The sequence below is a fragment of the Bubalus bubalis genome, chromosome 7 (genome assembly GCF_019923935.1).
Source record: "Bubalus bubalis isolate 160015118507 breed Murrah chromosome 7, NDDB_SH_1, whole genome shotgun sequence".
NCBI lineage: Eukaryota > Metazoa > Chordata > Mammalia > Artiodactyla > Bovidae > Bubalus > Bubalus bubalis.
The window spans coordinates 19,185,144-19,207,027 of NC_059163.1; the positions used below are offsets into that span (position 1 = coordinate 19,185,144).

Sequence of the window (21,884 nt, forward strand, 5' to 3'; positions counted from 1 at the left end):
TTAGAGATGACCTAGGAGAAAGAATCACAGGCCAGGCCTGCACACCATAAACGCCCAATTATTAGGTGTCATTACATGTTTATCATCATGTGCCATGGGGCTTCCCTGGTGACTTAGAGGTTAAAGCGTCTGCCTGCAAAGCAGGAGACCCGGGTTCGATCCCTGGGTCCAGAAGATCCCCTGGAGAAGGAAATGGCAACCCACTCTAGTATTGCCTGGAGAATCCCATGGAGGGAGGAGCCTGGTAGGCTACAGTCCACGGGGTCGCAAAGAGTCAGACTGAGTGACTTCACTTTCACTTTCTGCAAATGGATTGCTTTTTTGAGGGGAAGGGCAGGCACTGTGCTGGGTCTTTGTTACAGCACTTGGGCTTCTCTAGTTGTGGTGTGCGGGCTTAGTTGCCCTGCGGGATGCGAGATCCTAGTTCACCAGGGACTGAAGCCCCGTCCATGCATTAGAAGGTGGATTCTTAACCACTGGACCACCAGGGAAGTCCCTGGACTGCTTTCGGAAGTGTTCAGGTGCATTGTTATGTCTGTGACGCTCTACACGGTAGAGATGAACACTCCGGAAGTACTCTTCCTTCCCTTGTTTTCCCCCACCCACTCCTGACAATCACATGCGAGACTGACCTGAGGAAGCAGGCACGAAAGCGGTACACACTCACCTGTTATGATAGTGAATGGTTCCAGAGAGGGCACGAACACAGATGCGGCAGCAAGTCAGGTGGACCACTTCACTCAGGAAGTTTTTGAGTCTGAAAGAGACAGAAAACGTTTTATTGTGCAGCTCCGGGCTCTCCTATGAAACAACACAAAGCTCCAGGGTGTTCCTTCCACAGAAGCATACTATGTTCTGAAATACGAGCACAGTTCAATTCTCAAGGTCCCACTGAAGCAGTTAGGACAAAACTCTAATGGAGGACGGTTCCCATCGTGACAAATCCTTGACCAAGATAAGCTGAGGCAACTATGATCTTGGCCTCACAAGTCTAACGATCCTACAAGAGTCTCTCGTGTTCCTTGAGTCCCTCAGTCTATTTTCTCCCTCCTCCTCTTCACTTTCTCTTTTGTAAGAGCAACTTCTGTCAATTTGAATGCAAGCATGATGGAAAATCACATAGAGACTCTTAAGATGAAGTGAGCAGCATTTTAATACATGTGCTAAGGCCATACCAGTAACACTGAAGAAGCTGAAGTTGAACGGTTCTATGAAGACCTACAAGACCTTTTAGAACTAACATACAAAAAAGATGTCCTTTTCATTATACGGGACTGGAATGCAAAAGTAGGAAGTCAAGAAACACCTGGAGTAACAGGCAAATTTGGCCTTGGAATAGGGAATGAAGCAGGGCAAAGACTAATAGACTTTTGCCAAGAAAATGCACTGGTCATAGCAAACACCCTCTTCCAAAAACACAAGAGAAGACTCTACACATGGACATCACTAGATGGTCAACACCAAAATCAGACTGATTATATTCTTTGCAGCCAAAGATGGAGAAGTTCTATACAGTCAGCAAAAACAAGACCAGGAGCTGACTGTGGCTTAGATCATGAACCCCTTATTGCCAAATTCAGACTGAAATTGAAGAAAGTAGGGAAAACCACTAGACCATTCATGTATGACCTAAATCAAATCCCTTATGATTATACAGTGGAAGTGAGAAATAGATTTAAGGGACTAGATCTGATAGACAGAGGGCCTGATGAACTACGGACGGAGGTTCGTGACATTGTACAGCAGACAGGGATCAAGACCATCCCCATGGAAAAGAAATGTAAAAAAGCAAAATGGCTGTCTGGGGAGGCCTTACAAATAGCTGTGAAAAGAAGAGAAGTGAAAAGCAAAGGAGAAAAGGAAAGATATGAGCATCTGAATGCAGAGTTTCAAAGAATAGCAAGAAGAGATAAGAAAGCCCTCCTCAGCAATCAATGCAAAGAAATAGAGGAAAACAACAGAATGGGAAAGACTAGGGATCTCTTCAGGAAAATTAGAGATACCAAGGGAACATTTCATGCAAAGATGGGCTCGATAAAGGACAGAAATGGTATGGACCTAACAGAAGCAGAAGATATTAAGAAGAGGTGGCAAGAATACACAGAAGAACTGTACAAAAAAGATCTTCATGACCCAGATAATCACGATGGTGTGATCACTCACCTAGAGCCAGACATACTGGAATGTGAAGTCAAGTGGGCCTCAGAAACCATCACTACGAACAAAGCTAGTGAATGTGATGGAATTCCAGTTGAGCTCTTTCAAATCCTGAAAGATGATGCTGTGAAAGTGCTGCACTCAATATGCCAGCAAATTTGGAAAACTCAGCAGTGGCCACAGGACTGGAAAAGGTCAGTTTTCATTCCAATCCCAAAGAAAGGCAATGCCAAAGAATGCTCAAACTACCGCACAATTGCATTCATCTCACATGCTAGTAAAGTAATGCTCAAAATTCTCCAAGCCAGTCTTCAGCACTACGTGAACTGTGAACTTCCTGATGTTCAAGCTGGTTTTAGAAAAGGCAGAGGAACCAGAGATCAAATTGCCAACATCCTCTGGATCATGGAAAAAGCAAGAGAGTTCCAGAAAAACATCTATTTCTGCTTTATTGACTATGTCAAAGCCTTTGACTGTGTGGATCACAATAAACTGTGGAAAATTCTGAAAGAGATGGGAATACCAGACCACCTGACCTGCCTCTTGAGAAACCTATATGCAGGTCAGAAAGCAACAGTTAGAACTGGACATGGAACAACAGACTGGTTCCAAATAGGAAAAGGAGTACATCAAGGCTGTATATTGTCACCCTGCTTATTTACTTCTATGCAGAGTACATCATGAGAAACGCTGGACTGGAAGAAGCACAAGCTGGAATCAAGATTGCTGGGAGAAACAGCAATAACTTCAGATATGCAGATGATACCACCCTTATGGCAGAAAGTGAAAAGGAACTAAAAAGCCTCTTGATGAAAGTGAAAGTGGAGAGTGAAAAAGTTGGCTTAAAGCTCAACATTCAGAAAACAAAGATCAAGCCATCTGGTCCCATCACTTCATGGCAAATAGTTGGGGAAACAGTGTCAGACTTTATTTTTTTGGGCTCCAAAATCACTGCAGATGGTGATTGCAGCCATGAAATTTAAAGACACTTACTCCTTGGAAGGAAAGTTATGACCAACCTAGATAGCATATTCAAAAGCAGAGACATTGCCAACAAAGGTCCATCTAGTCAAGGCTATGGTTTTTCCAGTGGTCACATATGGATGTGAGAGTTGGACTGTGAAGAAAGCTGAGTGCCAAAGAAGTGATGTTTTTGAACTGTGGTGTTGGAGAAGACTCTTGAGAGTCCCTTGGACTGCAAGGAGATCCAACCAATCCATCCTAAAGGAGATCAGTTCTGGGTGTTCTTTGGAAGGAATGATGCTAAAGCTGAAACTCTGGTACTTTGGCCACCTCATGTGAAGAGTTGACTCATTAGAAAAGACTCTGATGCTGGGAGGGATTGGGGGGCAGGAGGAGAAGGGGACGACAGAGGATGAGATGGCTGGATGGCATCACTGACTCGATGGACGTGAGTTTGAGTGAACTCCAGGAGTTGGCAATGGACAGGGAGGCCTGGCATGCTGCAGTTCATGGGGTTGCAAAGAGTCGGACACAACTGAGCGACTGAACTGAACTGAACTGAAGGCCATAAATTTGAGGCAGTACACAGGAATCACACAAATATTCTCTTTGTGGACACAGCTAAGAAAAGGGACAATCCAGGACTTCCCTGGTGGTCCAGTGGTTAAGACACCACACTTTCAAGGCAGGGGCACAGGTTCAATCCCTGTTCAGGGAACTAAGATCCCCCATGCCAGGCAGCATGGCCAGAAAAATTTTTTTTTAATGTAAAAAGAAAGAAAAGGGACAATCCTATTAAATGGCTAGGAGGAAAAAAAAACAAAAAAACATTTCACCTGTTTCTGGGCAGCTGTCCAACCAGGGTGGTTCCTATAACAAACAAACTGATCCCAATGACAGCCAAGGTAAGCCTGAAAGAGAAAAGAAAAGGTAATGCAAAAGCTAGTTGAACAGCAGGGGGGAAAGAGAAGGAACATAAAATTCAAGAATAACAAAACCACAAGTAAGTTGTGGAGCATTCACGCCACAGAATATGATGCAGTCATTCAAAGAATCATGCAAATCTATAGATTCTGACACAGAAGAACAGTTCTTGGTACATTTTGAGAGGAAAAAAAACAGCATTAACTTTCAAAATACTGTGTAGGGTTTGATACCATTTTCAAAAAAAAACAGCAAGCACATAACCAGCCTACAGATGTATAGACCAGACCTGGAAATTTGTTCACAAAACTGCCACATTTAGTCTATGCAATTATCAAAGGGTTAATCGGGCTAGTGGAGAGAATAAAATCTTGCTCTTCTGCTTTTCCGAAGTTATTTTTTTTTTTTTAATTAAAAAAAATATATTCATATTTTAATTTAAAAGTTTTTTATTAGAGTATAATTGTTTTACAATGTTGTGTTAGTTTCTGCTCTATAACAAAGTGAATCAGCTATAAGTATACCTTTATCCCCTTCCTCTTGAGCCTTCCTCCCACCCCTCTAGGTCATCACAAAGCACTGAGCTGAGTTCCCTGTTCCTCCCACTAGTATCCAGTTTACACATGGTATCCATATGTCACTCATAACAGTGTATAAAGCTTCCCTGGTGGCTCAGATGGTAAAGAATCTGCCTGCAATGCAGGAGGCCCAACTTCGATCCCTGAGTCAGGAAGATCCCCTGGAGAAGGGGATGGCAACCCACTCCAGTATTATTGTCTGGACAATCCCGGTTCATAGGAGCCTGGTGGGCTACAGTTCAGGGGGGGCAAAGAGTTGGACAGGACTGAGTGACTAACACTTTCACTTTTTTTTCCTTTCACATAATGTATAAAGAAGTCATTTTAGGTTGAAAGTAGTTATTCTGGTGTGGCCTGGTGAGGCTATAAAAGAAAATATCTTGCAAAGCTCTAAAAATAACTTGTTTTCCTGTATTTTCTAAGTTAAAATAACTTGTTTTCCTGTATTTTCTAAGTTCAGTTCAGTTCAGTCACTCAGTCATTTCCAACTCTTTGCGACCCCATGGACTGCAGCACGCCAGGCCTCCCTGTCCATCAACAGCTCCCAGAGTTTACTCAAACTCATGCCTATTGAGTCAGTGATACCATCCAACCATCTCATCCTCTATTGTCCCATTCTCCTGCTGCCTTCAATCTTTCCCAGCATCAGGGTATTTTTTAATCATGGGGACAGAAGGGAAAAATTCAAATTTTCCTCAAAGAAATTTAAAAGGTATAGCAAATGGCAAGGAAGTTTTACCTAAAGTTTCCTTCATAATAAGAACAGCACATTATATTTTCCATGCAAATTTAACTGCTGTACCTTCGTGAGGTTCTAAATAGCTCAGAAGTTAGTAAACAAGGTGATAGACAGGACCTCTCATCTCAACAGACACTTTCTAATTTTTAAAAAGTGCTTGTAATATCTGGGCCAATCACTTCAAAAAGAAAACAGTTATTTTTAGAAATGTAAATATAATCACTCGAAAAGAAAAGGCTGAGATGTTAAATCTTTCGAGGTAAATAGGACTTCCTTATAAATTCGTTAAGGTTTTAAACCTTGTTAAAGTCTTGGTTTAACACCTTTTGAGACAGCAGTTTGAAGGTCTGTTTCATTTTCTTTGGACACCATATTTTCATGTCAGCCACTAATGCAATAACTAAAGGACTGCTTAATCTCATCCATCAATTACACACGTTTTAAAATACTGCCATCTTGCATAATGAATCAATTGCTCCTAACACATTAAATCAGAAGAGGTCATATATTTTAACATGCTTAACAGCTGGGTTCAAAACTACTGAACATTTTAATTCGTTAATTAATGGAAAATTCTGTCTTCCAGTGTCAGTGAGCCAACGTGAAAGTTCTCACAGATGACAGAGTTTTCTGGCACAATCTGTTTTGCTGAAGAACTTTAGTGAGATACAATTCACATGTCAAACAATTCACCTACTTAAAGTGGCAATTCAATGGTTTTTGGCACATTCACAGAGTTATACCACCATCAACGCAATCAATTTTAGCACAATCTGTGTTTTAAATGCTCACTTTGTAGAAACTACTTTTTTTTAATTGGAGTATAATTGCTTTACAATGTTGTGCTGGTTTCTGCTGTACAACAATGTGAATCAGCTCTAAGTACACATATATCCCCTCTTGAGCCTCTCTCCCAGTCCCCGACACCCATCCCACCCCTCTAGGCCATCAAAGAGCATCAAGCTGAGCTCCCTGTGCTACAGAGCAGCTTCCCACTAGCTAGCTATTCTATAAACTATGTCAACATTGCTCTCTCAATTTGTCCCACTCTCTCCTTCCCCCACTGTGTCCACAAGTCCTTCAAACTGCTTCTTCTAAAAAGTACTTGCAAAGGAATTCTTTCACATGAAGAGTATGTACTAAGAGGAGGAGCTTCAATTCTGCCATTTTCTTCTTTTATTGGGTGCTTACATTACTGGATTATCCTAAATCTGTGGTTTATTTGCAAGAATCTTGTATGTCATGTACCTATTTTACGAGTATAAATTTAAACTAGATAGCAGAATCATATCACTATTTGGTGGGCCCCTCCAGCAAGTGGAAGCTAACCAACATGGGAGAGAATCTCAAGTGCCCTGGACTGTAAAATCCTCACTCTTTCTTCGGGTTGCTTGGATACACTGCCTGACTAATGGACCAAGTGAAGATATAAGAGCTCATCTATATATTATTCAACTTTACTGAAATTTCATTTCCTTATAAGAATAAAATAATATCAATGGAAGGTGCTAATTATAAACAGACTAGAAACTTCCAATACATAAAAGTTGGACTTTTTTTTTTTTGGTTGTGCTGGGTCTTCTTTGATGCGTGGGTTTACTCTAGTTGTGATACGCAGGCTCCTCACTGCAGTAGCTTCTCGTTGCAGAACACGGGCTCCAGGGTGCACATAGGCTTTAGTCGTTGGCGTATATGGGCTAAGCAGATGCAGGTCCCCAGCTCTAGAGCACAGGCTCAGTAGCTGTGGCTCAAGGGCTTAGTTCCTCCAAAGCATGTGGGATCCTCGTGGCTCAGGGATCGAACCTATGTCTCCTGCACTGGCAGGTGGATTCTTCACCACTGAGCTACCAGGGAAGCTCAAAGCAGAACCATTTCCTTTTTCCACACCAAACCCCACTTTGGGAACACTGACTTAATGTTCAAGCAAGTATGTTCAAGTTTCACTCTGTTATCACGGCTGAAATGATTCCCCAAAGATACCCCCACCATCTAATTTTTTTTTCTCCCTTCCCCTCCCTCCTACCCCCACCATCTAGACACTGGCAACATGAGGACAAGAAAAGAGAAACAGCTTGGTAGAAATGTGCCTTTGCCTACACTTAAGCAACCTCTTTCCTTGTAATAAATCCGAGTGAGGCAAGGATAGGCCACCCTAGGGGTGGTAAAGACATTTCAACTCACGTGCCAATTTTAGTTGGCTGGTAGCAACTGCCTGGAAAGCCCTACTGGGAGCACACCAAGGCTACATCTAGGGGAATGAAGCAAGACCATCAGCGACATGTTGTGCCTGGCAGCCGCATTTCTACCTGTCACCATCACACTAAAGAGACCTCAGCCACTTCCTCCCGCTGCCCAGCTTGTCCTGCTTCATCACTTTTTCTACTTATGCTCCACGCTGTGGCTCCAGTAAACTGGGCTTTGAGGCTAACTCCTCATAAGGAGGCACACTAACTTAGAACCAAAGTGGACCCAACTGGTGAACTTTTAATATAAAAAAAGAGAGATCGAAGTGGAACAAATTCTCTCTCCCATGTGGCAACCACTCTCAGGAATTTTTTCCTCTCCTGTGCAGTTATGAACCGCTGCAGACCAGGGAAGAGAGGCAGTCACAGTTTGGATGATACTCTGGTGGACACGAAAATGTACCTATTTTCCCTTCTTTTTTCTAACTTCCCTTTTCTATCCATCCTCGGGGCTTCCCGGGTGGCTCAGTGGAGACATGGGTTCGATCCCTGGGTCGGGAAGATGCCCTGGAGGAGGAAATGGCAACCCACTCCAGTAATCTTGCCTGGGAAATCCCAGGAACAGAGGAGCCTGGCAGGCTATAGTCCATGGGGTCGCAAAAGTGGGACACAACTTTGCGACTCAACAACAATGAAAATCCATCCTCAAATTATCTATGACTAAAAAAGTGACATGGATCCAGATGGATATATACTGGATTCTGAATATATACTTTCATCTGGGGAAGATATGAGAGAAGAGATAATATGTCTTTGTGGAGGTCACATTCAATGGTGTTTTCTACTAATAAATGGGAAGGGGTGGGATTACTGCCATTAATATACTCTCGTGTGATCACTACATACATAATTTAAAAAAAAAAGCTGGGGGACTTCCCTGATGGTCCAGCAGTTAAGACTTCGCTTTCCAATGCAGGGTGTGCGGGTTCCATCCCTGGTCAGGAAGCTAATATCCCACATGCCCCATGGTCAAAAAAAAAAAAAAAAAAAACCCATAAAGTAGAAGCAATATTGTAACAAATTCCATAAAGACTTTAAAATGGTACACCTCAAAAAAAAAAAATCCTAAGTACATAAAACGAAAGCTGGACTAGCTGTAGTTGCCAGCGGGGAGACGTACCTCAGAGGCAGGAGAACACAGTAGCGCACGATGACGCCCAGCACCCACACCGTGGTGAGCCGCGGACTGACGTACTGGAAATTCACATTGGTCCTTGTGAGGAGGTTCCATGACACTAGCTCCTCTGAGGAGAACCTCTGGGTCACTTCGTCTTCCACAATGGCTTCCAACCCCTTCTTGGAGAAATAAAACACGTCAGACAGCTCAAAGTCCCTTCCTCGCAGACCAGACAGCCCTTTTTCCATGGGTGACTCATCTCTTTGGATAATACCTTAAAAGAAAGCATCAGGACATGAGAAAACACCATCGGACAGAAGAACAAGTGATCAAAAAGGCTACTTTATGCAGAAGACAAATACATCTACTGGGTAACATGAAGCAGATTTCAGAAATAAAGGACGAGCAACTGCAGTGAGAAACGAGGTAAAATCACTGAGTCTGCGTGAAATGGCTTCTATCCGATGATTTCAGTTCATTACAGAGGAATCTCGTCCTCAGTATCCCTCTTGCTTGCATTCATCCCTATGTATCATCAGCAAAAGAACTCACAGAAACAAACTCTCCCCCGAGTATAGATCTAGATCACGTAGAAACAAAGGTTTATATTTCCCCCAGTGAAAAACTATAAAGCCAGAAAGTAAGCAAAGTTCATGGACTGAATTCAAAGAAACAACATAAATAGTTAATAAATATTCAATGCCTTTTTTAGTCATCAAAGAAATGTGAATCAGACACAGTGGCCTATTCACATGATCAAATCAGCAGCATGTTTGTTTAATGATAAAATTCAGACAGAAATGACACAGGTATTCTCATACTCAATTTGTATGAGGATGGAACTGGATTATTTTCAGTGAATCATGATGTCAGTCTGTCCTATGACTTGTGCCGCTTAACTCTGAACACTTGGTTTAAGGTAGTCAGTTAAGGAGCAATCTTGTCAAAATCTGTTTGGCATAAAGAGACTAAAAATAGTTTTGCTGATGATTATAATTCCAATTCTAGGAAACTGTCATAAGAAAATAATCAGAAATGCAGGCAAGAGTGTTTACTGTAGCATTTTCCATTATAATCGATCCAGACAACGCAATATAGTACATCCTTTTAAAAAAAAAAGAAAAAACCTATAATGTTAAGTGAAAAAAGTCAGGATCTAAAACTCTGGTTTACTCAACTCTATTAAATATATATACAGTAAAAATGTCAAGAAGAAAAAATTAAGAGGTTACTCTGGGCTGTTAGGTTTTCCTCTTTATACTGTTTATTGTACACTTTCCATAAAGAAAATATTCAAAGATTTTTCAAAGTAGTGTAAGTTTGATAAATCGAAAAATGACTAATACCACCCAGTTCTAACCACATAATAAAAATAATAAATGAGAAGATCTTCAAAGAATAAAAAGCAGCTGCATATACTGTGACATGGCTATCCATCTGCCCCTATGGGGCGTACCACAAACAAATTTACGTCCAACTTTAATTAGAAAAGTCAAGAATTAAGATGTTAAATTCCCTGAAAGAGATCGCCTTTGATTTTCTCACTTTTCCATTTCCTAGGAAATCAATGAGGACAGTTGAGGGAGCTATGTTATCTACCTGCTGGAGAACTTGGATGTATATCCAAAGAAGCAGCTATAATATATCCATTTTCTTTTTTCTGAAAGAACTGCAGCATAATGGAGTAGAAAATAAAGAGGACGTGAAGTCCAAAGTCCAGTTCTATTAGGACAACCACCAGGTAGCTCTATGTCCAGGTGTAACTGATAAGTCACCTAACTTGGTGTCCTCCTTTATAAAATAGGGACGGAGAGCGGTTGGGAAAGTGTTTGGTATCCTTACAAAGACTAAAGTTTTCTGATTTTACTTTTGGGATTTGGGGTGGGTTTTCTTTCAATTTTGCCCAAAGCAAAGCTAATACCTAACCACCTTAAGAATGAGAGCACTAAAGTAAGTTCTTGAATGATCATTAGATTATCTTCTTAGTGCAGTCCAACTAGTTTAATCTTTGTTCATCTCTGCAAAGGGTTTAATCAGTATTAGAGAATAAGCCAGTGTTCTACTGAATTACCCTCATGTTCTGCAGGTACTGCAGTACCACTCAGAATGGGTTACTCTATCCAATATGGCCAACATTTAGCAGTACAAGAGTTTCGTTATTTACCAATGTACAGATGGTTTTTTTTTTAAGTCTAGAGGGGAAAGGTGACCAGTTACTTGGGAAATCGCTGAATGAAACACAATGGAGACAGGAGTGTGTGTGTGCTTAGTCGCTCAGTCATTTCTGACTCTTTGTGACCCCATGGACTGTAGCCCACCAGGCTCCTCTGTCCACGGGGATTCTCCAGGCAAGAATACTGGAACAAGTTGCCTTTTCCTTCTCCAGGGGATCTTCCAGATCCAGGGATCGAACCCAGGTCTCTGCATTGCAGGCAGATTCTTTACCATCTAAGCCACCAGCCCTTCTAAAAATAAGCTTTTTCAGAGGACTTCCCGGGTAGGGCTAGTGGTAAAGAATTCACCTGCCAATGCAGGAGACACAGGTTTGATACCTGGGCCAGGAAGATCTCACTGACAAGGAGCAACTAAGTCTTTGTTGCACAACTATTCAGCCTGTGCTCTAGAGCCCAGGAGCTGCAACCCCTGAGCCCACGTGCAAACTACTAAAGCCTGCGTGCCCTAGAGGCTGTGCTCCACAAGAGAAGCCAACGAAATGAGAAGCCCACACACTGCATCTGGAGTGTAGCCCCCGCTCCTGCAACCAGAGAAAAGACTGCGCAGCAACGAAGAGCCAGCACAGCCAAAACTAAATAAGTAAACAAATAATTTTTTTCATTAACTAAACATTTACTGACTTAGATCATTTTTAAACATAAGAAACAGATAATTCAGAGTAATACATGAAAGGTGATATTTTTAGAGTTTGCTTAATGCAAAACAACAGATACTATATTATTTAAGGATACATACATGTATGGGAGGGGGGGCTTCCCTGGTGGCTCAGCTGGTAAAGAATCCACCTGCAATGCAGGAGACCTGGGTTCGATCCCTGGGTTGGGAAGATCCCCTGGAGAAGGGAATGGCTACCCACTCCAGTATTCTGGCCTGGAGAATTCCATGGACTATATAGTCCATGGGGTCACAAACAGTCAGACACGACTGAGCTACTTTCACTTCATTTCACATGTATAGGGGAATTATGAAAATATGCATAAAAATAATAAACATCAAATCAGAGTAGTAGTTTCAGGGGTTGGCTGCTGCTGCTGCTGCTGCTAAGTCGCGTCAGTTGTGTCCGACTCTGTGTGACCCCATAGACGGAAGCCAACCAGGCTCCTCTGTCCCTGGGATTCTCCAGGCAAGAGCACAGGAGTGGGTTGCCATTTCCTTCTCCAATGCATGAAAGTGAAAAGTGAAAGTGGGAAAAAAAGAAAAAAGTGAAAGTGAAGTTGCTCAGTTGTGCCCGACTCTTAGCAGCCGCATGGACTGTAGCCTACCAGGCTCCTCCATCCATGGGATTTCCAGGCAAGAGTACTGGAGTGGGGTGCCATTGCAGGGCTATATAAATATGTATCAAACTAGCACAGATGTTTCAATATTGGGTTTTTATTGTCATTAAGGAAACCTCACTATTGTTAATAAATTAATCCTGATCCTTCAGAGTGACCCCAATTCTTAAATTGATAAAACCTTGATTCTAGGAGCTATTTCCTTTTGTTTTACAAGTTAACTTCAAAAAAGGAAAGCCACAAACATTTGAACTTTGTCCTTACACCAAATGCTTCAGCCAACCCGACAAGGTTCATGTTTGGGATGAAGATAAAATTACAACAACTATCTCCATCTAATGCAAGAGATGAATTGCACAAGCTTCCTGTGCCCCCTGCCTCGAGCAAGTCATTGGTACATAAATAATACCAGCTATGACAGGCCCGTTAAAAAAAATGGAGGCTTAAGTTAAAACCATCTCAAATATAATTAACTCTAAATTAGCTGAGTCAACCCTTGGAATAACTGCCCATTTATAAGTCATGCTCGTTTTTCCATCTTGCAGCTGTAAAGTATGTTTTCTGGGTCAGCGATTACTACAGAAAATCAGGGTCTACTACACATCAGAAGTGGATATAACCGGCTTATGTACAGAAACTGATCCTTAACCTACCAATGGGCTATATTCCAAACGTCAGAAACTCAGAGTTTAAAACACTCTCTCATGGAAACTTTGTGTGAATTAGTCTGTTTGAGCTGGAATCCTATACAAGCAAAGTCTACTTAACTCAAAATATACGTGATCACAGATCATGCAGTACCAGTACCATGAAATTGGTACTTGGAGTACTTTGGCCTCCAGTACTTTGGCCACCTGATGCGAAGACTGACTCATTGAAAAAGACTCTGATGCTGGGAAAGACTGAAGTCAGGAGGAGAAGGGGACAACAGAGGATGAGATGGTTGGATGGCATCACAGACTCAATGGACATGAGTTTGAGCAAGCTCTGGGAGTTGATGATGGACAGGGAAGCCTGACATGCTGCAGTCCATGGGGTCACAAAGAGTCGGACACAACTGAGAGATTTAACTGAACTGAACCATGAAATAGAAATTTCCTTTAGCACTATTTCCACAAGAAATTTAAAAATTAAATCTAGTTTGGAATTAACAAAAATAAAAAATTCCTCATCCTGTAGAGACTTAGAGGAGGCAACAGGAGGACTTTCTGGGGCACGGGTAATGTTCCATTTCTTGATCTAGATAAGAGGTTCATGGATACATTTATTTTGGGAAATACATCAAGTTGTACAGTTATAATTTTGCACCCTTGTCTGTGTATATTATGCTTCAATTTTTTAAGAAAAATCATACTTGAGACCTGCTGCACAGTATGGCCTATGGTTAACAATACTGTAACGTACACTTTAAATTTTGTTAATAAGGTAGATCTTATGTTGAGTGTTTCCACAACTATGGGAAAAAAGGAATCGAAGGAGACAGTATCTGTTAATCCTCTATTTTCATGATTTATCTATTACAGGGCTAAGTAAATACTACTTCCCTTTAAAAAAAAGTTTACTCTGTATTTGTGTGTATGTATTCAGTCGTTCAGTCATGTCTGACTCTTTGCAAGCCAAGCCCACCAGGCTCCTCTATCCACAGGATTTTCCTAGCAATAATACTGGAGTGGGTTGCCATTCCATTCTCCAGGGGATCTTCCTGACCCAGGTAGCAAACCCACATCTCCTGAATTGCAGGCAGATTCTTTTACCACTGAGCCACTGGGGAAGCCCTTTACTCTATAGCCCCCTACCCAATTATTAAGCTATTGGGCAGGAAGGAGTCTATCTGTCTCAGTACCAAATCCTGGTAACAAGGTTGTTTTTCTGCTATGAGGAGCTGCTCTGAAGGGCTCTGGTCTCAGCAAGGAAGCCAGTCCTACATTCTTCCCTCCTCTGCCCCAATATCCTTTCTGATCCATAAATGCAATCTGCTTGATTAAAGAGACCAAGGTAAAGTAGCTGTAAAAACTAACTATATGCCGTTGGGTTTTGGAGAGTGGGGTGAATCAGAGATGCTGGGATTAAAGAGCAGAAATATTCAGTGCCAAGCTCTGGAGAGATAAGACCCATGCTTAGTCACTTAGGCGTAGTTCAAGGTCCTGATGCAATGCTAGCAGGCCAAGGCCAAGGTTTCCTGAAGAGACCACTGAGTCTGTCCTCGTGCGTCTCCAGTTCATTAATCATCACAGATATTAACACATTAACCAGTGCACCAACTACGCAGTCACGCAACTGCACAGCTTTCTAGTCCACTTTTTGTCACCTTTTTTCAAAATAATTTATCTGTAATATGACAAGGCTAAGCATGAGACATACCACGTGCAAAAAATTCACTGGGCTGTTAGTCAAAATACAATTTCCAGCACATAATTTAGACGATTTGACTGTGCTTTATCATAGCAAATTCTTTGTGCTCCTGATGACAACTGCTTTCTTTCTTAAGTACCTTTTAAAATCCAGTTTACTGTTATCAACTTAGTTAAGTATAATAATGGTACCTGGATTATAGTTTTTAAAAGTGAAGTTTTTGAGGTGCATGCATACTAAGGTACTTAGAGGTAAAATGACATAGTATCTAGATTAGTTTTAAAATACTTTCATAAAAAAAGATAAAATAAAATACTTCTATAGAAGGACATTCACTAAGGTGAGAATATGGTGTTTTTGATTGTTTATCTGTATTCGCTGATTTTCTACATTGCTTACATATTGCATTTCTAATTAAACTTTTAATGGAAAAAAAAAAAAAAACTTCCACAAAGGAAAAACTGAAAAAAAAGGATAGATGAAACAAATCCTTGTTGAATTTGGGTGATGGGTATAATGGGATTAATTGTACTATTCTCTTTACTTTTAAAAAATGAATACTAGATATATATATTTTTTAATGTGTCTAAAAACTCATTTGAAAAGTCAATTTAGCTGGGAATCAATTTCCTCATCTAAATCAAAAGCACTCGTTCATTTGCTTATTCAGTTATTACAGAGAGAGTGCCAGGCCAGGAACTAATATATACAGAAAGGAGAGGAAAAAAAAAAATAGAACTAACTCAGTAGTTCGCAACCTTGGCTGCACATTAGACTATCTTTGGTATCTATAAAAATACAGATGTGAGTACATGCTCAGTCACTTCGGTCGTGCCTAACTCTTTGTGACCTATGGACTGTAGCCTACAGGCTCCTCTGTCCATGGGATTCTCCAGGCAAGAGTACTGGAGTGGGCTGCCATACCCTCCTCCAGAAAAATACAGACACAAGGGTCCAATCCTAAATCTAATAAACTAATTTTCTGGACTTCCTTGGCGGTCCAATGCAGGGGGCACAGGTTTGATCCCTGGTCAGGGAACTAGGACCCAACGTGCCATGTGATGAGGCCAAAAAAAATAAAATAAAATAACTACCTTTTAAAAAATACATAGGAATAGACGAAAAATTATAAGGAAAGCCATCAAAATATTAGGTCTTTTCTGAGTAACAGGATTTCATGTGGGGGATTTTTTTTAATTTTCTTATTTATACATTTTCCATGTCTAATTTTTCAATTAAGCATATGGATCATTTTACATGGGCTTCCCAGGTGGCTCAGTGGTAAAGAATCTGCCTGACAATGCATGTTCGATCTCTGGGTAGAAAAGATCACCCGGAGGCAACCCACTCAAATATTCTTGCTTAGAGAATCCCATGGACAGAGGGTCCTGGCAGGCTACAGTCCACGGGGTCACAGAGTCAGACACAAGTGAGCAAACACATCATTTTACATAGTGAGAGAAAAGTACTTATAATGATGTTTTTAATAAAATGATGTTTTTAATAAAATGCTGTTTTTAAAAAAAACAAAATGAGATATGTACTACTACTTACCCACCACAATGGCTATAATTTAAAAAGCCCAAAATACCAAGCACTCAAGAGATTATGGAACTCAGGCCCAGCTCTGAGAGTGCACAACCATCTTGGAATACCACTTAGCAGTTTTCAACAGTTAAAACACATTTGCTTACCCTATGACCCGGCAATCTTGCTATAAGGTGTGTACAAAAAACCAAGTAAATAGGTTCACAACAATGGTCACAGCAGCTTTATTCCTAATAGCTAAAAACTGTAAAATACCCAAATCTCAATCAATACAACAATAGGTAAGCAAATTAGTATGTATTTGTATGCAAAGAAAGGTGCGCGTGCCAAGTCGCTTCAGTCATGTCTGACTCTTTGTGAACCCATGGACTGTAGCCCGCCAGGTTCCTGTGTCCATGGGATTCTTCAGGCAAGAATACTGGAGTGGGCTGCTGTGCCCTCCTCCTCCAGGGGATCTTCCTGACCCAGGGATGGAGCCAGCGTCTCTTAAGTCTCCTGCATTTGCAATGACAGATGGGTTCTTTAAAAATGAGGGCCACGTGGGAAACCCCATATAAAGAAATAGTCCACAGCAATTTAAAAAAAAAAACAACCCACTGATTCATGCCATGGAGAAATTGCACAAACATTATGCTGGGTGAAAAAACAGATACAAAACAGCCCGAACAGTATGATTCCATTTATGTGAATTTCAATAAATGGGAAAAACTAAATGATGATGACAGAAATCAAGAGAGGTTACAGCAGGGACTGAGGGATGAGTGATGTCTCCTAGAGTGGGGCCTGCAAGAACCTTGAGATGATGAATACTACCTTTAGTTGAATCTGGGGGGTAGTCACATTAGTCTACAAACATGTAAAAATTCATCTTGTTGAACAGCTGGTATTTGTACAGTTTAATGTATCCTAATTATGCCTCAGGGTTTTTTGGTGTTTTTTTTTAAGAGTCTTCACAGGGACTTCTCTGGTGGTCCAGCAGTTAAGACTCCACGCTCCCAACTCAGGGGACATGGGTTCAATCCCTGGTCAAGGAATTAAGGTCCCACATGCTGTATGGTACATGGTGTGGCCAAAAACAAAAAGTCTCCACAGCTTTCAGCTTTTAGCCTCTCAATTAGAGGCTCTAGACAATCACACCTACACTTCCCATGGATATTTTTATCTTCTTTCCTGAACTAAAAGACAGCTGACATTTATTGAGTGCTTCCTGATGCCAGACTGTGTGCTAAACCCTTGACACATGCACTGACGGAATCCTGGGAGGTACTGTCTATTATCCCCATTTTGCAGATGAGGAAATTAAGACTCAGAGTGATTAACTTGCCCAAGGCCATGGGGAGAAAGAGGAACAGAACCAGGATTTAAAAACCAAGCTTGTGACTCTGAAACCAAATGTTCCCTCATATCCTAAGTTTCCAAATTCCATGTTACTCTGTCCAACACTTGATCGTTCACAAACCTCAAAGACATAATTAAGATCGTCCCCCATCAACTCCACAACAGCTAGTTTTTCCTTGCTAAACAGAAGCCCTACTCGAGTAGCAGTTCTTCCTAATATCTCTTCTACCTCTGAAGAAAGAAATGAACTTTGATACGGGAAAATCTATAAGTTAGCACCATCTGCCATTAATCTGGACACACACTTGTCACTAACTGAACTAGGCTCAATCATCTTTCCCAGGAAGCCTGAATTCAAGTTAATGTTTTGTTGTTGCTTTTTTTAACAGGGGCAGGAATCTTTACAGATTAGAGCACAATCTATTTAGGTCTTCCCACTACAAGTCCAACAAAGAACAGCCCCTGGGCAGTGGTCTATTTAATACTCCCTTGGTTTGTAGTTCGGCCAGACTCAAGTTCTCTGAGGAGGCTGTTCTGTCCAGTTTATGACTCAGCACACAGATGTCCTCCCTGTATCTTTCCTCTTCAAGTCCTCTCTGAGGCAGAGGCAGCTGCCCCATGTATCTTGCAGATCAGTCAAGGTTTAGAAAGGATAATCATCCCTGATGCTTATTGCTGTTGCTAAGGCATATTCTAAAATTGTCCACATCTGTTATATTAACGAGGTATAGTAACCTGTACTGTCACCCAGCCAAGTTTTGTAGAAAATAGCCTCTATCTCTTTTGGTCCCAATAAATAACCTGCTACATCCTCAGCCATGACTGTACAATGAATTCAAGGTCTCTGAGCCAAAGACAGATGGACCGTGCCGTTAACAAGGGTAAGCCTCAGTTTCCTCACCTGCATAGACCCTTTGAAGCTCCCACATTTACTTTTGAGTATTATTTTTCTTAAAGAGAGTCTCCAAACTGTCTTAAGCGTCAGGCCCCCACAAAACCTGGATTGGCCCCCACCTCTGAATCACATTATTATTTTGTTGCTACAAGCACAGATCTATGTTAACACACTTACTCTACAACCTAAAACAGTTGTGCGTGCTCAATCGCTTCAGTCAGGTCCAACTCTGTGACCCCATAGACTGTAGCCTGCCAGGTTCCTCTGTCTATGGGATTTTCCTGGCAAGAAAACTGGAGTAGGTGCCATGTCCTCCTCCAGGGGATCTTCCCGACCCAGGGATCGAACCCACATCTCCTGCATTACAGACAGAGTTTTTGCTGCTGCGGAGTTTTTCCCACCAGGGAAGCCCCTTAAAATGGTTTAGAAAAAGAAATACTTAGGATTGAGAGAACCACATTATTACCAATAAGTATTAGAACACTGAGATTTCATACACATTCACATCTTTCTCTTCAGTTCAGTTCAGTTGCTCAGTTGTGTCCGACTCTTTGTGACCCCATGAACTGCAGCACACCAAGCCTCCCTGTCCATCACCAACTCCCGGAGTTCACTCAAACTCACGTCCATTGAGTTGGTGATGCCATCCAGCCATCTCATCCTCTGTCGTCCCCTTCTCCTCCTGCCCCCAATCCCTCCCAGCATCAGAGTCTTTTCCAATGAGTCAACTCTTTGCATGAGGTGGCCAAAGTACTGGAGTTTCAGCTTCAACATCAGTCCTTCCAAAGAACACCCAGGACTGATCTCCTTTAGAATGGACTGGTTGGATCTCCTTGCAGTCCAAGGGACTCTCAAGAGTCTTCTCCAACACCACAGTTCAAAAGCATCCATTCTTCGGCACTCAGCTTTCTTCACAGTCCAACTCTCACATCCATACATGACTACTGGAAAAACCATAGCCTTGACTAGACGGACCTTTGTTGGCAAAGTAACGTCTCTGCTTTTGAATATGCTATCTAGGTTGGTCATAACTTTCCTTCCAAGGAGTAAGCATCTTTTAATTTCGTGGCTGCAGTCACCATCTGCAGTGATTTTGGAGCCCAGAAAAATAAAATCTGCCACTGTTTCCCCTGTTTCCCCATCTATTTCCCATGAAGTGATGGGACCAGATGCCGTGATCTTAGTTTTCTGACCTATTATTGATATTTTATCTATCTGATGGTCAAATTAACAGATGTACTTTTAAGAGGAGGAGTTGCCGTTTGCTCAGTCATTTGGATGTTGTTTTAAGGTCTGATGTTTCTGTCTTGTTGGAAATGGAGAGATTGGTAAAGATAAAAAGCAAAAATGTGAAAACAATGCTAACTGAAAACAAAATCACTACACAGAAGTTTCACAAGTGTCCCTGCTTTAGAACTAGATTCATGTGTACCATAAAATAGAACCATAAAAAGAAAAGGGGGCAAGGAATTTCCTGGTGGTCCAGTGATTAGGACTTGGCACTTTCACAGCCAAGCACCTGGGTTCAATCCCTGGTGGGGGCTCTAAGATTCCACATAGATACTTCAAGCTGCACGGCCAAAAAAAAAAGGGGTGGACAAAATCAGAACTTATCATGAAGCTACCACTATCATATACATGATATGTGCTAAAAATAAGTGCTGACTTAGCACTTCTTCTGGTTTCCTAAGTGCTACTCTATCACGATGGCCTAGTTTTTTTAAAAGCATTAGAGTTATGAAATTATGCTCCTGTAGTAACGTTTCCCCAGTTGGCACATTTAAGAGTTACATTCAACTTTTTTTTTCTTTTTTACATAAAAAGGGTAAAGTTTACTTTAAACACCTATATATCCCATCAGTTAATCCAAGCAAGAAAAATAAGGACAGGGGAGAAAGTCACATAAGTATGAAATAAGAATTTACAAAGATGAAATTAGAAACTAGAGAAGCCTGTACATGGAAACAAGAAGCCTTGCACCACAACTAAAGAAGCCCCCATGTGATGCAAATAGAGGAAGCCTACACGCAGCAAGGAACACCCAACACAGCCAAAAAAGAGGAAAAAAAGAAATATAAACAGAAAGTATAAAAGGAATAAGAAACAACTTTGCACAAAGTCCTGGAAAATTCAATAAGCTGAGCAAAAGTGTTGGCTTTCTAACTAAAAAAAAAAAAATTACTAATACTGACACCAAGAGATGAATGCTCTAAAGAGAACCATTTGCACAAATGAAATAATGTGGGAGTAAAGAAACTTTATCAGTCCCAGACCCAAACTGTTTTTACAAGGAATTCTACCAAACCTTTAAATCTGAGAAGAAAGGGGACAAGGGAAAGAAGGGAAGGAGGGGGAAAAAGTAAGTTGGTATGTAATACATTAACCTCAAGTATAAGGATCAATTGCAAAAAGTCCTAACTTCAATTTTGGCAGACAGTTTCTAGCACATCATGGTCAAGCAATGTTTAGTCCATAAACTCAAAGATGACTCAGATATTATGCTATTAATGTAATTTACCAAAATATCCCTAACGGGAGGGAATGTATATTCATCACCAAACATGCTGAAAAAACATTAAAACTTCAACATTTGTTCTTGACTTACAAAGCAAGCATCAAGAAGTATTTACCATAAGATGGAAAACTAGATCAAGCCCAACCTGATGCTTACTGGGAAGACACTGGAGGCCTGTCTCCAGTAGGCATGACAACTAACAGCACTGCTAGTCAACACTGTACTGAAGCAGCAGCCAGCACCATTAGACCAGGGAAAGAAAGGAAGTATAAACTGGAAAAGAGCGACTTTGCTGGCAGTCCAGTGGTTAAGACTCCACACTGCCACTGCGGGGGCACGGGTCTGATCCCCAGTCAGGGAACTAAGACCCAACATGCTGTGTGATGCAATCAAAAAAAAAAAGAAAGAAAGAAAATAAACTGGAAAAGAAATAAAATACAGACTAACGTTGAATAATAGGTGGCAAAACTATCACTATTTGACAATAAAATTACTGCATACCTGGGGGAAAGAAACAAGGAAATATGAAAATCTACATACAGTAGGAGAATTCTTACTTGAGTATATTCTTCTGCCTTACTAAAATCAAAAGCTTTCCAATATACAAACAACAACCAGTTAGAAGATATGATGGAAGAAGATGCTCCATTTATAATATCAGCTAGAATTATAAACTTAAGAGGAAATGTACACTAAGGAAAACTTTCAAACACCTCTGGACGATTAAAAAAAAAAAAAACACCTAAACCAATGGAAAGATGTAATATCCTTGGAGAGGAAGACTCCACACTGATCATTTCAAACCACCCTCAGGAAATTTATAAATTTCACACAGTGCCAATAAAAACAGATGCTGGATTTCCTCTTGATCACAGACAAGCTAAATCTCAAGATCATATGGGTCAAAAGCAAGAATTATCAAGACAGTTTTCTGTAAGGAAAAGTGACCAAATAGCAATCCCTACCAGATATTAAAACAATCTGTTAAAAATGTCAATAATTAAAG

General features: G+C 41.0%; 1 protein-coding gene across 2 annotated transcripts in view; it reads right to left on the bottom strand.

Annotated features, from left to right (window-relative positions):
- Positions 1–21,884, bottom strand: part of GPAT3 (glycerol-3-phosphate acyltransferase 3) — a 70,086-nt gene that overhangs the window by 23,531 nt on the left and 24,671 nt on the right. For both annotated transcript variants that reach the window (XM_044945702.2, XM_006072418.4), the window contains exons 4-6: positions 8,725–8,995; positions 3,957–4,031; positions 668–757 (exon numbers count right to left, since the gene is read on the bottom strand). In XM_044945702.2, the coding sequence (XP_044801637.1) occupies positions 668–757; positions 3,957–4,031; positions 8,725–8,995 (436 nt within the window). The remainder of the gene's footprint in view (positions 1–667; positions 758–3,956; positions 4,032–8,724; positions 8,996–21,884) is intronic.